The sequence below is a fragment of the Tenrec ecaudatus genome, chromosome 8, assembly GCF_050624435.1.
Source record: "Tenrec ecaudatus isolate mTenEca1 chromosome 8, mTenEca1.hap1, whole genome shotgun sequence".
Taxonomy (NCBI): Eukaryota; Metazoa; Chordata; class Mammalia; order Afrosoricida; family Tenrecidae; genus Tenrec; species Tenrec ecaudatus.
Genome location: NC_134537.1, coordinates 39,562,854 through 39,583,298, shown reverse-complemented (window position 1 = coordinate 39,583,298; position 20,445 = coordinate 39,562,854). Strand labels below are relative to the sequence as shown.

The following is a 20,445-nucleotide window of genomic DNA, read 5'->3' as shown; positions in this document are numbered from 1 at the left end:
GTGACCTTCTCATGAGGATTCTGGGAACTTCCACTCTCTCTCTGCTTTTTCCCTCCTGCTGACAAGTCACATGGAGCCTCTTTGTGGAGCCACACTCAGAGAACTATGGGAGCCATGTAGAGGCCCCATGCCACTGAGATGCTTCTACTAGCTTTGGATTCACAAGACTTTGCACCCGCCAGCCTATGATCTTCCTGCATGCAGCATCATTGCGAGTGGCTATGTGAGTCTGTCTAAAGAGGAATTTATGGAGTAGTGGGCATATGGGCTACTATCCGATTTATGGGCTTAATCTGGATTGGGATGGGATGTTTTCTCACTATACAATTGATCTTTGATATAAAGCTCTCTCTTACCTATATACGAGTGTCTCTGGATTTGTTTTTCTAGTCAACCCAGTCTAACACAGTCACCTTTCAACCAAATAATAGAATGGTCTATAAAGTAGACACTAAACCAGTGAGAAAAGTGTTCCTGAGAACCATCAACTATGTAAGACGGAAAGTAACGATGATAAGGCCAGTGGGCGCGAGGAGTGTGTGTGGATGGGAACAAGGGGGTAGGGTGGAAATGAGGAGAGTGCAGATGTGTGGGGGATAGCAACCAAGTTCACCGATTAATTTGTGTATAAACTGTCTATAGTTTTTTCTGTGTCAACTTTCACCTAAAACACAATGGCATGTGTGTTTTCTGTTTCTTTTTTAAAGTGAGAGAAAAAAACGGATTCCACTCTGTAGAAATTACCCCTGATTTCTCTTTCTTGAAGAAGTCAAAGTCCCATCCGTGTTTACAAGGAACATAGATTTCCAGGCCATAACTACACAGTTGGCTTTCCTGTGAAGGGTGGAGAAATGAAAACCTCTTGGCCACATGGTCAGCTGGCATCCTATCCTCCAGTCTCCCATTAGAAATGCTGTCACTGAATTTCTGAGGACAGAGGTACCCACTCTGCATATCACTAAAGTCCTCTCCTCCTGTCTCAGGAGCTGTCAAATTCTCCCTTTCCAGGATGAGCAGGATCCTGCTTGGAGCCTGGCCTTCAGGGAGCCCGGGGTGCTTGACCCCTGTCCCCCTTGTCTGCCTCTTGGTGAGGTCTCTGGGTCCCGGCCCAGCCTCCTGGCCCCAGCATGAACAGGGACACCCACTGCTGGGTCCTTTTCTGGACTGGTGGGGACTGCAAGGGAAGCAGTGCTGGTAAGAAAGTACGGGAAGCAAGAGAAGGGAGTCGTTCCTTAACTTCCCTAGAAGTATAGCAGGAAGAACTAAGTTTTCTCTATCTTTATGGAAGGGGTCAGGGAGAAGAGAGGACGCAGAGTCCTGGCTACTCCAGCCAGAAGTGATTTGGGTGGCGCCTCCCCCAGGGACTTGTCATTCCAGCCGAAGTCCTATTACCAAAGAAATGGGCTTCATCCCACCCCCCTCGGGGTCAGCAGTCTCCCAGCATGCCTTTTCAAGCTCCTCCGAGTCCTGCCAGGTGAAGCAAGGAAGCAGCTCACCCCACTGTCTCATTGATGGGTGCAGACTTCGTGCTACAAACAGATACCAGCAACCCAGCACTTTACAGACCACTGTTATTTATTAGCGCTCAGGGATCGCCACAGTCCTCGTAGTCTGCTATCCCACCGATTCCTCCCGGGAATGCTGGATTGTGGACCCAGGTGGGGTGGGGGTGAGGATCAAGAATCCCAGAACACCCAGAGGGGAATTTTGGAGACCCAGGTGTCTGGAGCAGCTCCATGTTGGACTTTTCGTCTGTTGTGCAGGAAGCCATCTACATCGCAGTGTAGACAGCTGCTGGTGGCATGCCATACGCAGGGCTAGCACTAGGGGGTGACCATGAATCAGAGGCTCAGCTCATGGCAGACATCAACCACAGAGCAATGCTGTCCTGGAGGGTGCTGCTGGGCTCGGGGTGGGAGCAGACGGGGACATGCTGTGGTCTGCGCCTCGTCCCAATGCCAAGTTCACTGACTTCACCTTCAACTTATTGATGGGGAGAGACTATTTACACTGCAGAAATCAGCTAACGCTACAAATGGAAACACCGCCCCTCCCCCTCTATTTTTAGCCCTAGAGAATGGGCAGATCAATATTGACCGACACACCACCGGCTTTCCTCTTCCCCAGTGGCACTGGGGGAAAGAGCCACAGAGCCACGTGCCTGTGCGCTGCCTGGCTTTAGGGCAACTTTAGCGAGAAGGCAAAGCGAGGACAGTGTGCTCGGTTTGGTCAGTTGCATAGATTTGGTCTCCTGCTCTGCTCTGAACTCTAAATCAATGGCCTTCTCAGGAGCCTGGAAGCCTTGGGCTCTCCTTTGGGATGGCCCGGGTGTGAGAGAGCGAACGAGGAAGTACTTAGGGGGAACCACACCCCTTGTGCTCCCAGTGGTCCGGGTGGAAGTGCCCCACGCGGTGGGGAGCAACTTTCCAGGGTGGTGGCTTCCACCAAGGCAGCAGTGACTGATTTGTCTTGGGCGTTGCTCTCCATTTGTGAAGAGAGGTGTCAGATGGGGGTGGGGCGGGGCGGTTGTGTGTCTGGGCACACTTGCGAAGGCCTCTGGAAGTGCCAGGCTGTGACTGGCAAGGCCTGACTGAACCCTGCCCTTGCTCCATCCTTAGTGGGGAAAGCTGAGGGGGTCCAGACAGCGCTGCCAGGTGGGGAACAGCTGGGCTCCGAACCTGGGAAGAGGATTCCCAAAGGCGAGATGCTGACATGATGGCGAGTGCCCACCACCTCTGCCAGGGGCTGGGGCAGAAGAGACTGGGGAGCGAAGATCTGGAAGGATCGGCTTTGGTTAACAACCAAACCACGAGACCCCAGGCATCAAAGTGCCATTCGTTACAAACCACCCCATGCAGGCTTGGGGAGCTTTGTAGGGGACGTGAATGCCTAATCAGGGGCCGTACGCCATGCATGGAGCCAGGGTTAACCACAGACACCTGAGCGGCCGGCGACCCACTGGAGAAGTGGGAACCGGTCTGGCTTAAGACGATACCACCAGAGATCAGCAGACCAGGGGCTGGGAGTGGGCCTCGCATATCTGAGTCAGGCTCTGCTTCACCACCTTGCCTTTCAGGCACCCAGGAAGCCACAGAGGTGAGGCCTCCTGGGAGAAGCGGGGAGGCCATTGGGAGCACCATTCGCAGATCCTCCTGCTTCACTCAGGTACGCCGCTATTATTTCACACATCGTAGTGGCTGGAAGGAGGCAGGACGAGACATTAGGTGCCTTCGGGGACCTTGACAGCAAGACTGTAATGGCCAGACTTTTGTCTCTGAGGGAGATGGGTCTGCTCACCCAGGAGGCAGAGTAGCCCACAGCAGCGGCAGCAGCAGCGGTGGGACTCGTGGACAGGACAGGGAGGGAAGGGAAGCAGGGCCCTGGCTGCCCTGCTGCCACGCAGATGGAGATGGGCCCTGTGATGGAGCCGTGGGCAGGGGCTACTCTGTCACCGGGTCAGGCCTCTCCCCCAGCTCCACGATGTGGAGGCTGAGGTGGTCTCTCCAGGCCCTACTCAGCAGAGAAGTCAGGGCCGGTGGGTCCTCCATGGTCAGGTGGGGAAAGACACGCATCTCACTCTGGAGGGGGAAGCCACACTGCTCCATCGCAGGTCTGGTGGTGCCGGGGGTCACCACGAAGAGGCGGCAGAGCCATGGGCCACCAGCCCTCTGGCAGCCTGGCTGACTGGTGACGTTGTTCAGGGCTTGGCACAGAGCCCTGTCCTCAGTCCCCGCCATGTCCACCACCTCCACAGGGGAGCCCAGGCCTGAGAGGCGCAGGAGGTGCCGGGGCGGCATGTAGGTGTGGGCGAAGAGCAGTGTGTAATGGGTGGACACTCCTGGGAGCCCAGGCGCGTGAACCACCTGCTCCAGGTGCCCCAGGCCTGGCACTAGGCCCCCTTGGTGCAGGCAGCCGAAGAAGAAGGCACCCAGGACATTGAAGAGAACCAGCGTGCCCTTCCAGGGCACAGGCTGAGCCTGAGGGCTACAGAGCAGGACGAGCGGTACCAGGAGGGGGATCAGAAAGCGAGGCTCCTGGTGGCTGAAGGCAGACAGCAGGGCCAGCGGTGTGAAATAGAGGAGAAGGAGGTTAGATCGAGGACCGGACAGCAGGCTTCTGGCACGCAGCGCCCTCAGGAAGCCCCTTGGCGCCAAGGGGTGGCTGCAGGCCTGCAGCTGCTGCCACAGAGCCTGCAGGGCCCGGGCGTGCAGCGGGCCGAAGAGCAGGAAACCATTGACCAGCAGGTGGGTGAGCCGCAGGTGCGTGCCATGACGGGCCAGGTTCTGCGGGTCCAGGTTGTAGTGCAGGAAGTTGGCAGGTGTCAGGACCAGTGCACTGGCTCTTGATGGGCTGGAGAAGTACCAGCTGTCTATGGACACAAACCCTGCTGCGGTGAGGGCTGCCCCCGGGAGAAGTTCCAGGGCCTTGAAGGCCAATGACTTGAAGCCAGGCTTCCGGGTGTCCCCAGTGCCCCAGAGGATGAGAGGAACCAGAGCAAAAGCCAGGAACGTGGGCCGGTTGAAGAAGCCGGCAGCTACGAGGCCCCCAAGCAGCCAGTTGTGCCACCAGGGTCCTGGGGCAGGTGGGGCGGGGGCAGGGACCCCGGCCACGCGGGGAGACACCAGCAGCAGCAGCCTTGCGAAGAGCAGGCCCTCGATGGCGTTGGAGAAGGGCCTTGTGTAGAAGACCAGAGTGATGTAGGAGCCGGCCAGGAGGACCAGTGCGTTCCAGGGCTCCGCGCCCCAGCATGGGGCCAGGTGGAACACAGCCCCATCCAGGGCGAAGGAGAGGGCGGTGAGGAGGAGCCGGGGCCCCACCAGGAGCAGGTAACCATTCACAGGGCCAGGCCAAAGCCTGAGCAGCCAGAAGACAGAGCCGGAGGTCAGCAGTGGGAACACCACCGTGCGACAGGAACTGCTGGGCCCGAATTCCCAGGGCCGGGCGGCCTCCATGCCCAAGATGTCTTCTGCAGAGAGAGAGGCAGAGGTGAGTCAGTACCAAGTTCAGGGCGTGTGGGAGGCAGAATTCTAGGATGCCCCCATGCTCTCCCCACCCCGAGATTCCCCACCCCTGCTAGTGCACCAACCTCCCCAATCCAACCAAACCAGTTGCCATTGAGTACATTCTGACTCATGGTGGCCTCACGAGTTAGAGATCAGCTCCATGGGGTTCTCTGGGCCCTGCTGCCAGAGTGGTTAAATGTGAGGCAGCTACCAGCAAGGTCAGCAGTTTGAAACCCTCAGCCTCTCCTTAAGAGAAAGACAAGGCTTTCTACCAATTTAAAGAGAGGGAATCCAGGGCAGATAATCCCCTCAGAACCAAAAATGAGATTAGTGATACTAGAAGGGTAGGGGGAAGGTGGAAAGAGAAAGGGGGGAACTGATCACAGTGATCTACATATAACCTCCTCCCTGGTGGACGGACAACAGAAAAATGGGTGAAGGAAGACATCAGTCAGTGTAAGGCATGAAAAAATACGAATTTATAAATTATCAAGGGCTTGTGAGGGAGGGAGGTGGGGGAGGGAGGGAAAAATGAGGAACTGATACCAAGGGCTCAAGTAGAAAGAAAATGTTTTGAAAATGATGATGGTGGCCCTTGTGCAAATGTGCTTGACACAGTGGATGAATGCATGGATTGTGATAAGAGCTGTACAAGTCCCTAATCAAATGATTAAAAACAAAAGTTACAGTCCCAGAAACCAAACACCCACAGTAGCAGTTCTACCCTGTCTTACAAGGTCACTGTGGGTCAGAATTGACTTGATGGCAGTGAGTTTGGTTTTTGTTTTCATCTTTGCTGAATAAGAAGCCCTGGTGGCCCAATGGTTAAGCGCTCGGCTGCGAGCAGAAAGGTCGGCAGTTCAAACTCCCCCAGCAGCTCCTGTCAAGCTGCTCCTGGAAAGGTGTCAGTTGGGAGAACGGTAGAGAGCAACATGGGGTTGACTTGAAATCCACCGATGGGCACATACAGGGGCAGACCGCTCGACCGTGCTGCCTGGTGTCACTGAGGGAGTTCAAAGTGCCAACCTTGAGGTTAGTAACTCATGCAAACCATTTGCCCCACTCAGGCACATGCCTGGTGTGTCCCAAACCCAAACCCACTGCGTTCGAGCGAATTCCGACTCAGAGTCACCTTGCAGGACAGAGCAGAGCTGCCTCAGGGAGTTTTTTCCGCTTATAATTTCTAGGAATTGAAGACTGCACAGCTTCCTCCTCCGGGTTGGGGTCCATCTGCTGGCCCTTAGGTGAGCAGCAGCGCCCTAGAACCATTGCACTGCAAGGCTCTCTTTTGCCCAATCCCTGGGACTGTGAATATTGTGGATTTTTCTCTGACGATTAAGTTATGTTATCTGGTACAGCTGATTCAATTGACTTTCCTGATTTCATTTATTTTTTTATTAGTTTCATTGGCACTTCTACATATCATACAGTTCAATAGTTCAATCATATCAAGAAGAGTTGTACAGTCATTACCTCAATTTTAGCACATTTTCTTCTTTGTTTTACTCATTATTAGTGTAATTTTTAAAAACTGTGGCAACAATATACACAACAAAACATTCACCAATTCAGCGCCATACATTATATATATATTTCAGTGCCAATGATTATACTCTTCATGTTGTACAACCAGGATGGATGTCCTTTTCAAAATTATTCTCCCACCATTCACAAAAACTTAGTGCTGCCTCAGCAACAACGCTTCCTCCTTCACCCATGGCACTCTGGTCAACTCTGGATCCTTTTCTTTTGAAAGTAGGATTCTTGATATAAAAATACACTTCTGTTGCTAAGTCACTTTAAAATAGTTGTACGGGATGGGGGAAAAAAAGGGAAACCGAGCTGATTCCAGGAACCCAAGTGGAAGGTGAATTATGAGAATGACGAGTGCAATGAATGCATAAGGGTGCTTTGCTCAATTGATATATGTACAGATTGTGATAAGAGCCTTATGAGCCCCAATAAAAAGATTTTTAAAAAAAGAATGATGAGGGCAATGAATGTACAAATGTGCTTGACACAATTGATGTATGTATGGATTGTGGTAAGAGTTGTATGAGCCCCTAATAAAAGGATTAAGAAAAAAGGAAAAAAATAAAATAAATAAAAATTAAAAAGAGCTGCACATCCCTCACCACTGTTAGTTCTAGTGCTCCCTCTCCCCTCCTGCGTTCATTCTTTGCTCCCCGATCCCCTCATCCTTCTTGCCCCCATCCCTGATAAACCGTAGCTTTGGTTATTGTCTCTATTCATCTGTTCCTTCTGTGTTTTTAGTGTGGGAAACCTAACATAAACCATAAAGACCACAGACAAAATGAAGCAGAAAAAAAGTAATAATAATGATATAAAGAGTAAAAAAAAAAAAAAGAAGCGTAATAGAGAAAAGACAGCAAACAATATTTTAAAAGCCAGAGAAGAAATTTCTGTTGTGAAATAAACAAGAAATAGTGAAGCCTAGAACACACTTAGGTTGTGTCAAGAGGGAGGTCGACTGGCCAAGTATCATAGTGTAGCTTGATTCCAGCGTAATCAAGTTTTCAATAGTGTCTGATCGTGAAGCTGTCCCAGTCCCTAGCCTGTGGCCAGACGGGATCTGCAGGAGAATTAATCCAGCCAGACACACTGCAGATGGATTTGGAGTTCCCAATGTCCTTCATAGCCGTCTGCATATTGGGTGGTCGCATTTAAGCTCAGATACTTTCCCTTTGTCACATTTGGATTTTGTTATTGTCACCTTTGCTGCTGTGCTTCTTCCGTGTGGACTTAGTTGATGCCTCCCTTAGATGGCTGCTTGTTTGAATACAAGTCTTTAAGACCCCGAGCACGATGCCAATGGATAGCTGGGCACCATCTATTTTCTTCACCACACTTTGGTACAGCTGACTTTAAGTAGGGAGATAATCCAGTGAGCGTGGTCTAGCCACAGACGGGTGTCTGCAGCTGGCGGCAGAAGCAGCGGTCTCAAGCACGAGGCTGGTGCTCCTTGCCACTGTTGGCTTGATGGGCGAAGGGACCACTGGCAAGAATAAAGAGCTAAGAGCATCCCCAACAAAGAAATGGACCCGAGTCTATAGCCTCAAGGAATTAAATTCTGCCAACAAGACTGAGCTTGGAAGCAGCTATTCCCCAGAACTCCCAGAAAAGAACGCAGCCCAATCTGGAGCTGGATCTCAGCCTTGTGAGATCCTGAGCAGACAGCTCCCACTCAACAGGACTGTGAGCCAACGGCGTGGGAAGTGCCTGCCAGTCGCTAAATGCAAGGTGCTGGCTTCTGCAGCATGGCAGCGAGGCACAGAGGCGCAGGAGGGAGCTGATTTGAAGATAAAACGAAGCAGAAGGAAGAAAAAAGAGAGAAGCAGAGCCAAACAGGAAGCAACGAACTCATAAAGCAGCAGCAACGTGGGCCAAGGGCCGGAACACTGGAGACAGCGTGGCCGCTCAGTGATGACACATTGCGGTGGGGAGGAGGCCTGCCCAGTCTTCGAGAGCTGTCCTGTGCTGATTAAGGAGCCTTTTGCCTGCGTACTTCCTGATGCTGGGCTGTAGCCTGTTGATCCCCATCCCAAATTGTACCCTGTTCCTCAATCTCACCATTGTTATGATATGCGAGCCCTGTCTGGTCATTGTAGAACCCAGACGAGAAGCAGAGGGTGCCACGTCCCACCTCCAATAGCTGTCTTATCCTCTTAGTAATAGAGGTCCTGTCTCTCAGTAGCACTTAGATATAAAGATTACGCATTTCTCCATGTCTCTGGTAACTGGGTGTGGTCATGTGATTTCTGACCATTGGGATTTTAAGAGCGAGAGAGAGAGAGAGAGAGAGAGAGCAATCGCGTATGTGACTTTTAAAAAGTGACTTGAAAGGAGCAGGCGTGCAGTTTCCTTTCCAATGGCTAGGAAGCAGACATGGTGGCTCTTCATTCACGAGGAGGCCGAGTTGGGCTCAGAGCATCTGAAAAGTCTCCAGCCCCTGGCAACCATCCTCATGATGTGCTCTGCACCCCTGAGCAGTTGAGGTCTAACAGGGGAGCATCCCAGCTCTGACTTTCTTAGCCCCTCATGTCCATCTACAGAGTAAGAAGTTCACTGTCCTGGGACCAGAGCCCGTGGAAGTTCCCCCAACCATTGGGGAACCCCAGTTCTAACATCCGTCCACTAAGAAGTCCAATGCTGCCTTCTTTCCGACTGATCCATTCTGCTGGTCCAAACCCTGTGCAGATGCTACACTCACACACCTGCGGCTGCTGTCAGGGCCTCGGACGCCAAAGACCCAAAGAAAGCTTGTCTGCTGAATGTGTCCTCATCTAGAGCAGGGGTTGGCAAACTGCTGTGCTCTGAAGCAGGACTGAGAAAAACTCAAGGGTATGATTCAGACAATGGTGCTGTCATTTGTTGGTAAAGATCTAGCTATACTGCTCAAATAGTTTTTAAATTGCGAAAGACAAGATCGGCTCTTCCGTCTCAAAAGGTTGCCGACACCTGATCTAGAACAGTGTTTCCCAAAGAGGTAAAAGCAGATACCTATACTTTATCCTGGACGGTGGACTAGAGAAAACAAGATTTTCATTGCCAGAGGGGTGCTGAGTAATGTTTGCTTGTTTTTTTCTGAAAAGTGGGTGCTAGGCCGAATGCATTTGTGACACCACTTGGAAAGGAGATAGGAAATCCCCACTCCCAAGACTTCTCCCAGAGAGGTGGGGGTTCTGCACATGCATCACTGTCCTCCCCGCTCAGTATCCAGACAGCAACACAGCCGCATGTCGCTGCGACTTCTCTGGGGTGCCCTGTGGGGCTTTACCTGCCATGACCTCAGGTGACTGGAAAAACTCATCTGGGTGCACATAGCCGGTCTGTGGAAGGAGACACCAGACCACACGCAGCAGGCCCAAGCTGCCCCAAAGCACCCTGGCTGCCATCTTCAGGTCGAATTGGTGCCAAGACACTGGGCCAAGACTGGGATGACTTCCTAGCTGCCGCGGGTTCTATTCTGGAGCCACACATCTGCGCCTGCTGGGGATAACATTGGTTAGTTATTATCATGCAAACGATAATATGATGAGCTGCTAGAATAAAGTCTGGATGGGTCTACAGACAGTAAGAAAGACTCGGGCACTTGACATGCAGATGGCGGTTGCTCGCTGCCCTTGGGTAGGTTCTGGCTCAGCAACTCCGTGTGTCATAGAATTAAACACTGCCCGGTCCTGCATGACCCTTACAATAGGAGGCATTGTGAGCCCATTGCTACAGCCACTATGTGAACTCATGTCATTGAGGGCCTTCCTCTGTCTTGCTTACCCTCTGTGTTGATGTTGTCATGGTTGGGTGTCATTGAGTCAGTTCTGACTCCGAGAGACCATAGGTACAACAGCACGACATCATTCTCAGGTGTGAGCCCGTTCTTGCAGGCCCTGTGTCAATCTGGCTCATGGAGGGTCTTCCTCTTTTGTGACGATCTTCTGCTTTACCAAGCATGAGGTCCTTCTCCAGGGACAAGGACATGTTCAAAGTTTGTGAGGCGCAATCTCACCATCCTTGCTTCTAAGGAGCATTTGGGTTGTACTTCTTTTAATTCTTTTTGGGTTGTACTTCTTTTTTAATTCTTCTGACAGTTGGTATATTTGATATTCCTCGTCAATATTATAATTCACGGGCACCAATTCTTCTTCTGTCTTCCTTATTCATTATTCAGCTTTTGCATAAATATGAAGTGAATGAAATACAGTGGTTTGGGTCAAGGGCACCTTAAGTCTTCAAAAATGATTTATTTGCTTTTTAACACTTTCAAGAGGCCTTTTTTTTTTTGGACTGCTGATCCATGAGCATTGATTGTGGATCCAAGTACATCAATTCCTGACAACTTCAATCTTCTCTCCACCTATCGTGTTTATTGGTCCAGTTGTGAGGATTTTTGCCTTCTTGATGTTGAGGTAAAATCTGTAAGACTAGTCTTCAGTTTACTTGTGGTTTATTGACTGTGCAAAGGGATTTGACTGTGTGGGCTATTAAACAAGCTTTGGGTAGTCTTGAGAAGGACAGGAATTCCAAAAGACTTCGTTGTGCTCACGTGGAGTCGACATGGATCAAGAGGCAAGTGTGTGAACAGAACAAGAAAATCCTGCATGGTTTATCATCAGGAAAGGTGTACATCAGGGTTGTATCCACTCACTGTACTTCATCAGTCCTATGCTGAGCAAATCATCAGAGAAGATGAATTACTTGAAGAGGAAGGCAGCATCGGGACTGGAGGAAGGAAGGCTTGCTAACAACCTGCGGTACACATATGATACAAGCTTGCTTGTTGAAAGTGAGGAGGACTTGAAGCACTTGCGGATGAAGATCAATGATTTCACCCTTCAGTATGGATTACAACTCAATGTAAATACGACCCAAAACCTCACAATCGGGCCAATAAGTGACATCAAGATAAATGGAGACAAGGTTGAAGTTGTCAAGGATTTCATCTTGCTTGGATCCACAATCAATGCCCATGGATGCAGCAGTCAAGAGAACAAAAGATGTGTTGCCGTGGGTATGTTTGTTGTACAAGGTCTCCTTAAAGTGTTGAAAAGACGGACGTTACTTTAAGGATTAAGGTGAGCCTGACTCAAGTCATGGTATTTTTCCATTGCCTCATATGCATGTGTGAAAGTTGGACATTGACTAAGATTGCTTGCTGTGTTTGAAATATGGTTCTGGTGAAGAATATTGAAAGTACCATGTGTTGCCAAAAGAACAAACAAATCTGTCTTGGAAGAAGTACACCCAGAACGCTCCTCAGAGGCAAGGATGGGAGGCTTTGACCACAGTACTTTGGACATGATGTCAGGAGAGACAAATTCCTGGACAAGGGCATCGTGCTTGGCAAAGTAGAGAGGCAGCGTACAAAAGGAAGGCCTTCAGTGAGATAGATTGACACCTTGACTGCAATTGTAAGGATGGAGCAGGAGTGGGCAGTGCTGTACACCGGGGTTGCTATGAATTGGAACGGACTCAATAGTATCTAACAACAATAACATTAAGGAAGTTAGCGAGTTACCACAAGCCGGGATTAAAAAACATTCATGATATAGTCTATGGTCCACAACAATGCCTCTTCTCAGCCGGCAGCCAAATGTCTTTCCCTCTGGACCCCAGCCTCTCGGTCTGAGTCCTTTGGTCTCTGGTTGCCAGGAAGCCTGTTCCCTGTTCTACTCCTAGTGACAGCCCTGCTCCTCTGCTCTGTCTCATGGATTCCTTGCCTCACCTCTGTTCTTGGCATGACTTGACCACTGGTACTTCTAGCCTCAGCCTTTGCCACACTAAACATGGAGAGTTCTGGAACATGCTGTCTGAGTGGTTCTTCATCATTATGGTCTTAATCTCTCCCTGCTTCTGAGATAGCTCTCCCTCCCTCTCTCACTCTTTTCCCATATATTTGAACTTTCATGTCACTAAAGAATCCGCGTCCACATCAATTTTACTTTTCTTCCTTTTTAGCCACTCGGACCAATGCTTAGACGTGAGAGGTTTTCCAGGCTGTGAGCTTTCCCTCTCTCTCTTCAATGTTAACTTTCATGACTTATTTCGGTTTTTAAGGAAAAACATATTCTATGTAGTTGAGCAGCCCATCTCATCAATCAAACCAGTGATAACTCCTTATAAATAATCTCTTTCCAGTCTCCGTCTTCCTTCCCTCCATAACTTCCTGTCCCTTCCTCCCCCTGCCCCTGCTCCATCCCTGACCTCCTATTGTCTTCACAGTATTATCCTTTGGTGTGAAAATGACTTTCATTGTTCTTGGTTTTTCCTTATAATAATTGTGTCATTAAATATTTGTCTTTATATAAGCATTTGATTAACTTTACTTTTGTTAAGTAGAATGCTCTCTAGCTTTGTCCATGTCTTGTGGTGTTTAAGAGGGTCAGAAGTGCTTTTGATTGATGTACAGTATTCCATTGTGACAGCTCTCATATGCAGATGTGGATTCTGTCTTTCAGCACACTATATCCCCAAGGACACAAAGGGGGGTGACTTGGTGCACACCCTCCAGTAAAGTGGAGATTCAGAATACATCCCACTGTAATCCTGTCCATTAGCATAACAGAGAATTCTCCACAAATGGGATTATAACCGCAAGCACAGAGACTAGAATTTATAATACATCACAAAAGGGATTATGGCTAGAAGGGCCATATTAAGTAACTGACATCTCAGTTGTGTTTATAGAAATTTGCTAAAACCTGTACAGATAAACTACAACTCTAACACCAGATTTGTTTCCAAGCTTTGTCAGAATATTCTGGTTACTTTATTTCTCTCTTGAAGTTAAATGTCTAAATGTGACATTTGCTAATCAAGTAGGATTAAGGTGCCTCTAAGTTTGGGTCTCGCAGCACCCCTTATTTACCAGCTTCTACACAAGCAAAATTCACTGGTTTCTTCCTCACACTGTTGAAAATGTGGGAAGGCCAAGAGATTCTACCCACTTTCCAAAGAAAAATGAACTACAGTCAATGCCTTGCTCTTCAATCATCCCTCTTTCCCACAGCTCTCCTACTGTTTTAGAAGGTGTTGGGAATTTACAGAAATCCCCTTGAGGGGAACTTTGATTCCACTGGCTCAGGAGTCAACCAGAATGTGAGCCAGTGCTGTGATGGACTTGGAGCTCAGCCACGTCTCCAGTTGTTGTTGTGAAGTGCCATTGAATAGGTTCCAACCAATCATGATCTTAAGCACAACAGAATGAAACACCGCCCAGGCTTGTGTCATACCCACATTCTTCCTATTCTTGAGCCCATGGTTGCAACCACTGTGTCAATCCATTTCCTAGGGGGCCTTCCTCATCTGTCTATCTATCTATCTATCTATCTATCTATCTATCTATCTATCTATCTATCTATCTATCTGCCTTCCTCTTTTTTTGATGCCTCTCTACCAAGAATCATGTCCTTCTCTAAGGATGGGTTTTTCTTGACAATATGTACGATGGACCATGAGACCAAGTCTCACCCTCCTCACTCTAAGTCTACGTCTTCCAAGTCAGACTTGTTTGTCCTTTTGACAGTCCATGGTACTTTCGATATTCTTCACCAACACCATACTTCATGTGTATCAGTTCTTCTTTGGTCTTCCTTATTCAATGCCCAACTTTCACATACATCTGAGGAGATTTAAAATACCATGGGCTTGGGTTAGGCTCACCTTAGATCTCTAAAGAACATCTTTGCTTTTTTTTTTTTTACATCTTTGCTTTTCAATACTTTAAAGAGGTCTTCAAAAGATTTAGCTAATTTAATGCGTCTTTTGGTCTCATGACTGCTGCTTCCATGAACATTGATTGTGGATACAAGCAAGACAAAATCCTGACAACTTCAATCTTTTCTCCATTTATCATGATGTTACCTATTGGTGCAGTTGTGAGGATTTTGATCTTCCTTACACTGAGTTGTCATCCACACTGAAGGCTGCCGTCCTCGATCTCCATCAGCAGGTGCTTCAAGTCCTCCTCACTTTCAGCAAGCAAAGTATGTCATCTGCATATCACAAGTTGTGAACAAGCCTTCCTCTTATCCTGATGCCACATTCTTCTTCGTGAAACCCAGCTTCTCTGATTAGTCTCCAGAGAAGAGTAAAACAGATCTCTGCTTGTCACACCTGCTTGTCACACCTCCGGAAATAACACCGTGACGGTGTCCTGACTTTCTGATATGTGCATTTTAAGTGGATGTTTTTGCCACTGTGATGCTATAGCATCATACCAGGGACGATGAGCCAAAGGAAGCAACAAAACAGGGGTTGACAAGCAGTCCTAGGTATTCACTGGTCCTCACAGAGATTGAGAAACGAGTTCTGTGGCTTCTACTTGAATTCCAACTGAATTGTACAAACTATTTCCCCAAAGCCAACGAGTGCTCTGAGTTTTAGAATCGAGTTTGCAGAAGGTGAGACGGGGCTGCAAAAGGTTTTCTCAGTGTTTTCCTCTCCTTCTTGACGACTCCTTATCGACGCAGCAGCACAGTGTCCACCGTTGGAATATGAACTCTGCAGTCCAGCAGGTCTGCTCCAAATCTGGCCCCTCCCCGCCATTAACTGTGTTATTTAATCAGGTTGCTTAATACACCTAAGCACCCAGGTCCTCATTTATTTAAAACACAAGACAAAAACAGCTGTTACCAAATAAATCCTAACTCATAGTGACCCTGGTAGGTAGTCAGAACAGGGACCAGAGTGTCCACTGGGCATGCTCCAAAATTTAGGCTCTGAGCTGGGAAAGGGTGGTACACCTAGGTGGGCCCCAATCTGGGCAAGGTGTGCTTATTTCAACCAGTGGGGTCAACCAGGACCTTCGACCAGGCCTCCGAAGAGGGGTGGGGGTGGGGCCTGAAAAGCCAGAATCTGAAGCCCTGTGGCTCTTTTTTTTTTTTTCTTTTCTGAAGCTGCCATGCATGGTCTCCTCTGGCCTCAGGTCTCCACTTGCCAAGAACGGAGGTATTTCTCACCAGAGAAACCTAACAACCCTATGTGTGACTGAATAAATTCAGGTCCTAAGATTTTCAGAGCTGTAATCTTTATGAAAGCAGACCACCAGACCACTATTTCATGGTGCTGCTGCGTGGGTTCCAACAGATACGTTTTTAAATAGTAGTCCAGCACAAAACCTCACAACATTGAGGACTTCGGTCAGAATGTGACATTAGATACACACAGCATAATGACCTGCTGAAAGCAAAGACTCAGGAAACGAAGCAAAACTGACACATAAAAATGACTTCAGATCCCAGAGCATCAAACAGAGTCAAAGAAATACATTGAGTATTTCTCAGAAAGAGAGGTAGAATGAACCTAACAGAGAAGCCAAGAACAACACCCAAGGCCACTACTTCTCCCAAGGCTCCGGGTTGTGGGAAACAGAGCAGGAAAGACAGGGAACGTGTTGAGGAGTCTGGGAGGCCGGCCTCCATGAGGGGAGACTTTACATTCATAAGTTGGAGATGTGTTCCAGTCACATTCTCCTAAATAGAAATGAGTTCCCTCTATGTCCCAATTATAAATAATGCCAAATTTAACATGCGGTTTGCAAACACATGGTCACTGACTATGTGCTTGAAAGTCAACTGCTTGAAGGTTGTCTGCCATCAAAAGCAATCATACCCTATTGTCTGCCCCACCTTAAGTGGGCCCACTCCCTTCTGATAAGGATCATAGATTGTTTCCCTGGAGAAGACTCAAAGATGACTAAGATCCAGCCAGCTCAGAGATGACCAAGGTTAGGCTGCCACCTTGTTCCCTATGTGCCTCCTGTCACAGGTATGTCTCTAGTGCCTCTGCTTCCCTAGCTCATCCCCCTTTTATACAACCACTTGCTGTTACTTATGTGCTTACCTGGCTTGAGTGCCTGAGATGATATAAGCTCATGAGAATACGTTTTGCTCTCTGTTCAGGCCTGGTTCCTGAAGCCATTGCAGAAGTGAGCCCCTGAATGCTTTATCTTGCCTGGTGTCACTTTACTTTACCTCTCAATTACAAAACCACCCCCCTTGGACCCATTCAGTAGAGGCTGGTTCGCTTCCCCCCCGCCCCACAGTGACCTGCATTGAAGGTCACAAGCCTGGTCACATCAATCACTGACTCTGCAGCAAATATCTGGATCAGCCAGCCACTGGCAGTGCTCTCTCTCTATCACACACACACACACACACACACACACACACACACACACACACACTACCCAATCCAGTGTCCAGCAAGAGTGCTCCCTGTACCCATGAGCCAGTGACTGGTCAGACAGACAAGTCACCTCACCAGCAAAGCCAGTCAGATTCTGACAGTTGCCATCTTCACCTTTGTCAAGTGAAGATCAGGAAATCATAGTGCCCTCATCCAACATCTACCTGGCTGTAATCTTACACACCCCACACCCAAACCCCAAACACTTCCTGCAGAGGAAGAAAGACACCTTGATATCCCACATCTTATTGAGATGCTAATAAGTGCACAAAGGGCCTACAGGGTAGTGTTCTCTGCTGGCAGTTATAGAAAAGTCCTGCCCTGAGCGCCAGAGAACAAGCTAACTGCTAGTATCAACAGAGAAGGACCCCATGGTCCCACAGAGCTGTGGAGGGATTTGGATCATCCAACGCTTGTCCCTCAATATCAGGAAAAGAAACCTGCTCTCTAAACTCCATCTCAGTTTGGAAGGGAAGACATAGAAGCCTAAATACAGAGGACTCACATATGGCTGTGACCCAGGATAGTGAGAGGAAACCATGCTCACCCAAAAGATGCCACCAAAATCAAACATAGAACGGAACCACAAAACAGCAACAATTAAAATAATAGAAAGGGAGAATCATATTCTAGAGAGAAAGATGAGACCAAGCTCCAGGTGCATCAAAACAAACCAGTACAAAGTTAACTCATTTATTCAATAAAGAACTATATGGCTAGATTAACTAATTCCTTAATATATCAGAGATAGTAGGCAATAATAAGTAATATGAAGAAGCAGGATAAAATAGTTCAAACAAATGAACAAAATAAAGAAATATTTTGGCAGAAGAAATGATAATAATTTGATAAGAAATTCACAAAACTAGGAAAATGAGCTGATTCCAGGAACCTAAGTGGAAGGCAAATTTAAGAATGCTGAGGGCAACAAATGTATAAGGGTGCTTTACTCAATTGATGTATATATGGATTGTGATAAGAGTTGTATGAGCCCCAATAAAATGATTTATTAAAAAAAGACTTAAACATTCACTGAAATGAAAATTGTATTAACTAAGTGTCAGCAAAGGGTTAAAGGTCTGCTGGGAGTCGTTTCTGCTGCATTGCATAAAGGCTGCTGCGACCACTCACTGGGAGTTTAATGGTTTCTGGTGTCTATGTTGCAGGTAAACTCTGCGTGGTGGGGCACAGGCCTAAACAGATAGCAGCTGAACGAGGTAAGTGTGCTTTGGAGGGAGAGAAAGGTTAAAGGAGTTGGTCTGTGTTTGCCTTTGAACTGTTTTTGAAGGTAAACGAATGCTGACAAGCTGGGTTAAGCTGGTTAAAAAGGCGTCATTAAAGGTGGAGTGACTAAAGGTCTGGAGGGATGACCATCAATTCCCATAACTGAGACCGGGGAAGGGGAAGTGGGGCCTGAGAAGGAGGGGAGGACTGAGAAGACAGCTCTCTTGAGTCCACCAAGAAAGAAACCGGCTTACTTGCTACCTTGATCATTACCCTGGGCTCGTGGGATGAGGGGGGATCACTGGGGTCGTTGAGTCTGGGCTCCTTTAATTGTTGTTGGTGGCCAGACTGAGCAGTGTTAATGGCGGTACAAGGTTTGGAGGGACTGACCCTCCTTGGCTAGGTACCGAGGGGCAGTCGCTTCTCCAGTGGCTCTGCTGACCACATGATGGGCAAGGCTTAGTGGGTGTTCAGGGTTGTGGGCAATGCTTAGCCCAGTGCCCTTCCTGGTTGCATTTGAAGCAAGGTCCTGGAGGTGGGCAGTCAGAGTCACCGGTGAAGTTGCTGCTTCCTCAAGTCTTCTGACCCCTCCCTCCAGCCGGCCTTAAGGCGGCAATCAAGGCTTGGGTTTGCCGGCTTGCCTTCAGGTGGGCCCAGGATTTGTAAGCTGCCTCAGTCTACTCCTCTATGGCGTTAAAAACTTTAACTGCCATGTTGACCAGGTCACGGATGGGGTCTAATGGCCATCTTCAGCTTTCTAAAGCGTCTTTTTAATGTCGGTGGCTGACTGTGATATAAAATGAGTGACTAGCACAGTAGCCCCCCTGGAGAGATAGGGTCTAGCCTAGCACTGGGTTATAGCTTCATTTAGGCAAGTGAGGAAAGCTGCCAGGTTAAGTCATAAGCCTGGGTGAGATATTAGAACTCTTTAATGTATGTAGTGGTTCGTATATAAAATGTTCCCAAGCATTTTTCTACTTGGGAGAGAGCTGAGAGGGAATATGGTGCGTGGACCCTGATGGGACCTTCAGCTCCAGCTACCTCACAGAGAGAACAAACGTGATGTGACCTGGTGTGAGAAGTGACGGGGGAAGGTAGAGGAGTTGGGGAAGGTTGAGGGGGCTGAGGCCGAGGGGGTTGAGGAGGAGTCTGACTAGTTTTGGGGCCTGAAGGGGGTGGAAGGGAGGATGGGCAGTGGGAAGGACAATGTTTCCAGGGAGTTAGAGGGGTGAGATTGGGTTGAGTGGTGGAGAAAGGGAATGGAGGTATGGCAGCAGTTACTGAGGGTGATTGAGTAAGTAGGACCTGGGCTGGGTAACAGGTGGCACCTAAGGAAGGGAACGGAGGAAAAAGAAAGCTTGAATGTACAGAACCTCAACCATTTTTAGGCTCTGTGACAAAAATTGTCAAGACTGCGGAGAGTGCTGAAATCAAAAGTACCATTTTCTGGTCAATGCAACTTATTGTCTAATTGGGATTGTGGCCACACTTGGTTACAGAAAAAGACTAGATGCTTAGGGCAAATGTCTGGGGCCAGGCCAACTTGGTGAGATTGGCCAGTAAGCATCTCAAAGGACTGTCTCTAAGGGGCCTAGAGAGGGGGCTCCCAGGGTGTCTCAAACTGCAGGGGATATGGGCAGAGGAGAAGGGGGTCCCCTGGTCCCCATCTGCACCTGCCAGGCAGGAAATGGTCCCATAACTCCTTCAGAGCTAGGGACCCAGGGGAGAGTCCTGGACTCTCCGGAACAGGAAGGTTCCCTGGCACAGACCTGCGGCTTTGTTCAGCAGACAGCGACCTTGGATTAGTGAGACACCACGGGGAGCTAAGGAGAGGGAGGGGGCTGGCCTCGTGGTTGTTAAAAATGGAGGGCAGTCAGAGGCCTTTGTTCAGGGTGAGAAAAGGAGGAAGTGGAAAAATTTTTAGAGAAAGCACCGGAGGGTGGCAAACACCAAACACACGAACAGGTAGAAAGGCTTAGACACACCCTTTGCACTCTAGTCCTGTCATAAGGTGCAGCGACGATGAAGCTCGGTGCCAGGAGTCCTGCTAGTGGCAGGAATCCCAGGAAGTAAACACAGAGACAAGAAGGCTGGAGGCTACATGAGAGAAGATAGACACAGAGAAAAAAAGATGGACAAGAGAAACTGCCCTTATCGTGGCACCCCTTTTGGAGAAAGGGAGTTATGTCCAGCTCCCCTGAGTACTAGAGTGGCACAATAAACCCCTGCCTGGCACCCCTCTCGGGGACTTATGTTCTTATATAAGTTTGCTGGTCCTCAGTGTCTGGAATGACAAGACTAATGAGACAGAACGAACATACACAGAGATACGGACCAGAAATCGCTTGTTCAGACAGGCCTCAGAGGTTTGGGGAAGTGGAGGATGGGGCTGTGCTCCAACCAGAGGGAGGTTGGGGTGGCACGAGCCCCCTTTCCTACTGCTCCCAGGTCTTCGGCACCAAGATGAGAGGTATAAACTGAGGCGCAGAACGAAGGTAGGATTGAGGCAAAG

The 20,445-nt window shown here is 48.7% G+C and overlaps 1 protein-coding gene across 1 annotated transcript; it reads right to left on the bottom strand.

Annotated features, from left to right (window-relative positions):
* Positions 1–3,440: 3,440 nt before the first annotated feature.
* PIGZ (phosphatidylinositol glycan anchor biosynthesis class Z) lies at positions 3,441–10,004 on the bottom strand. The gene is given in 3 exon segments (XM_075557157.1): positions 3,441–4,966; positions 9,802–9,956; positions 9,958–10,004. Coding segments are annotated over 3 exon segments (1,728 nt in total).
* Positions 10,005–20,445: the final 10,441 nt, after the last annotated feature.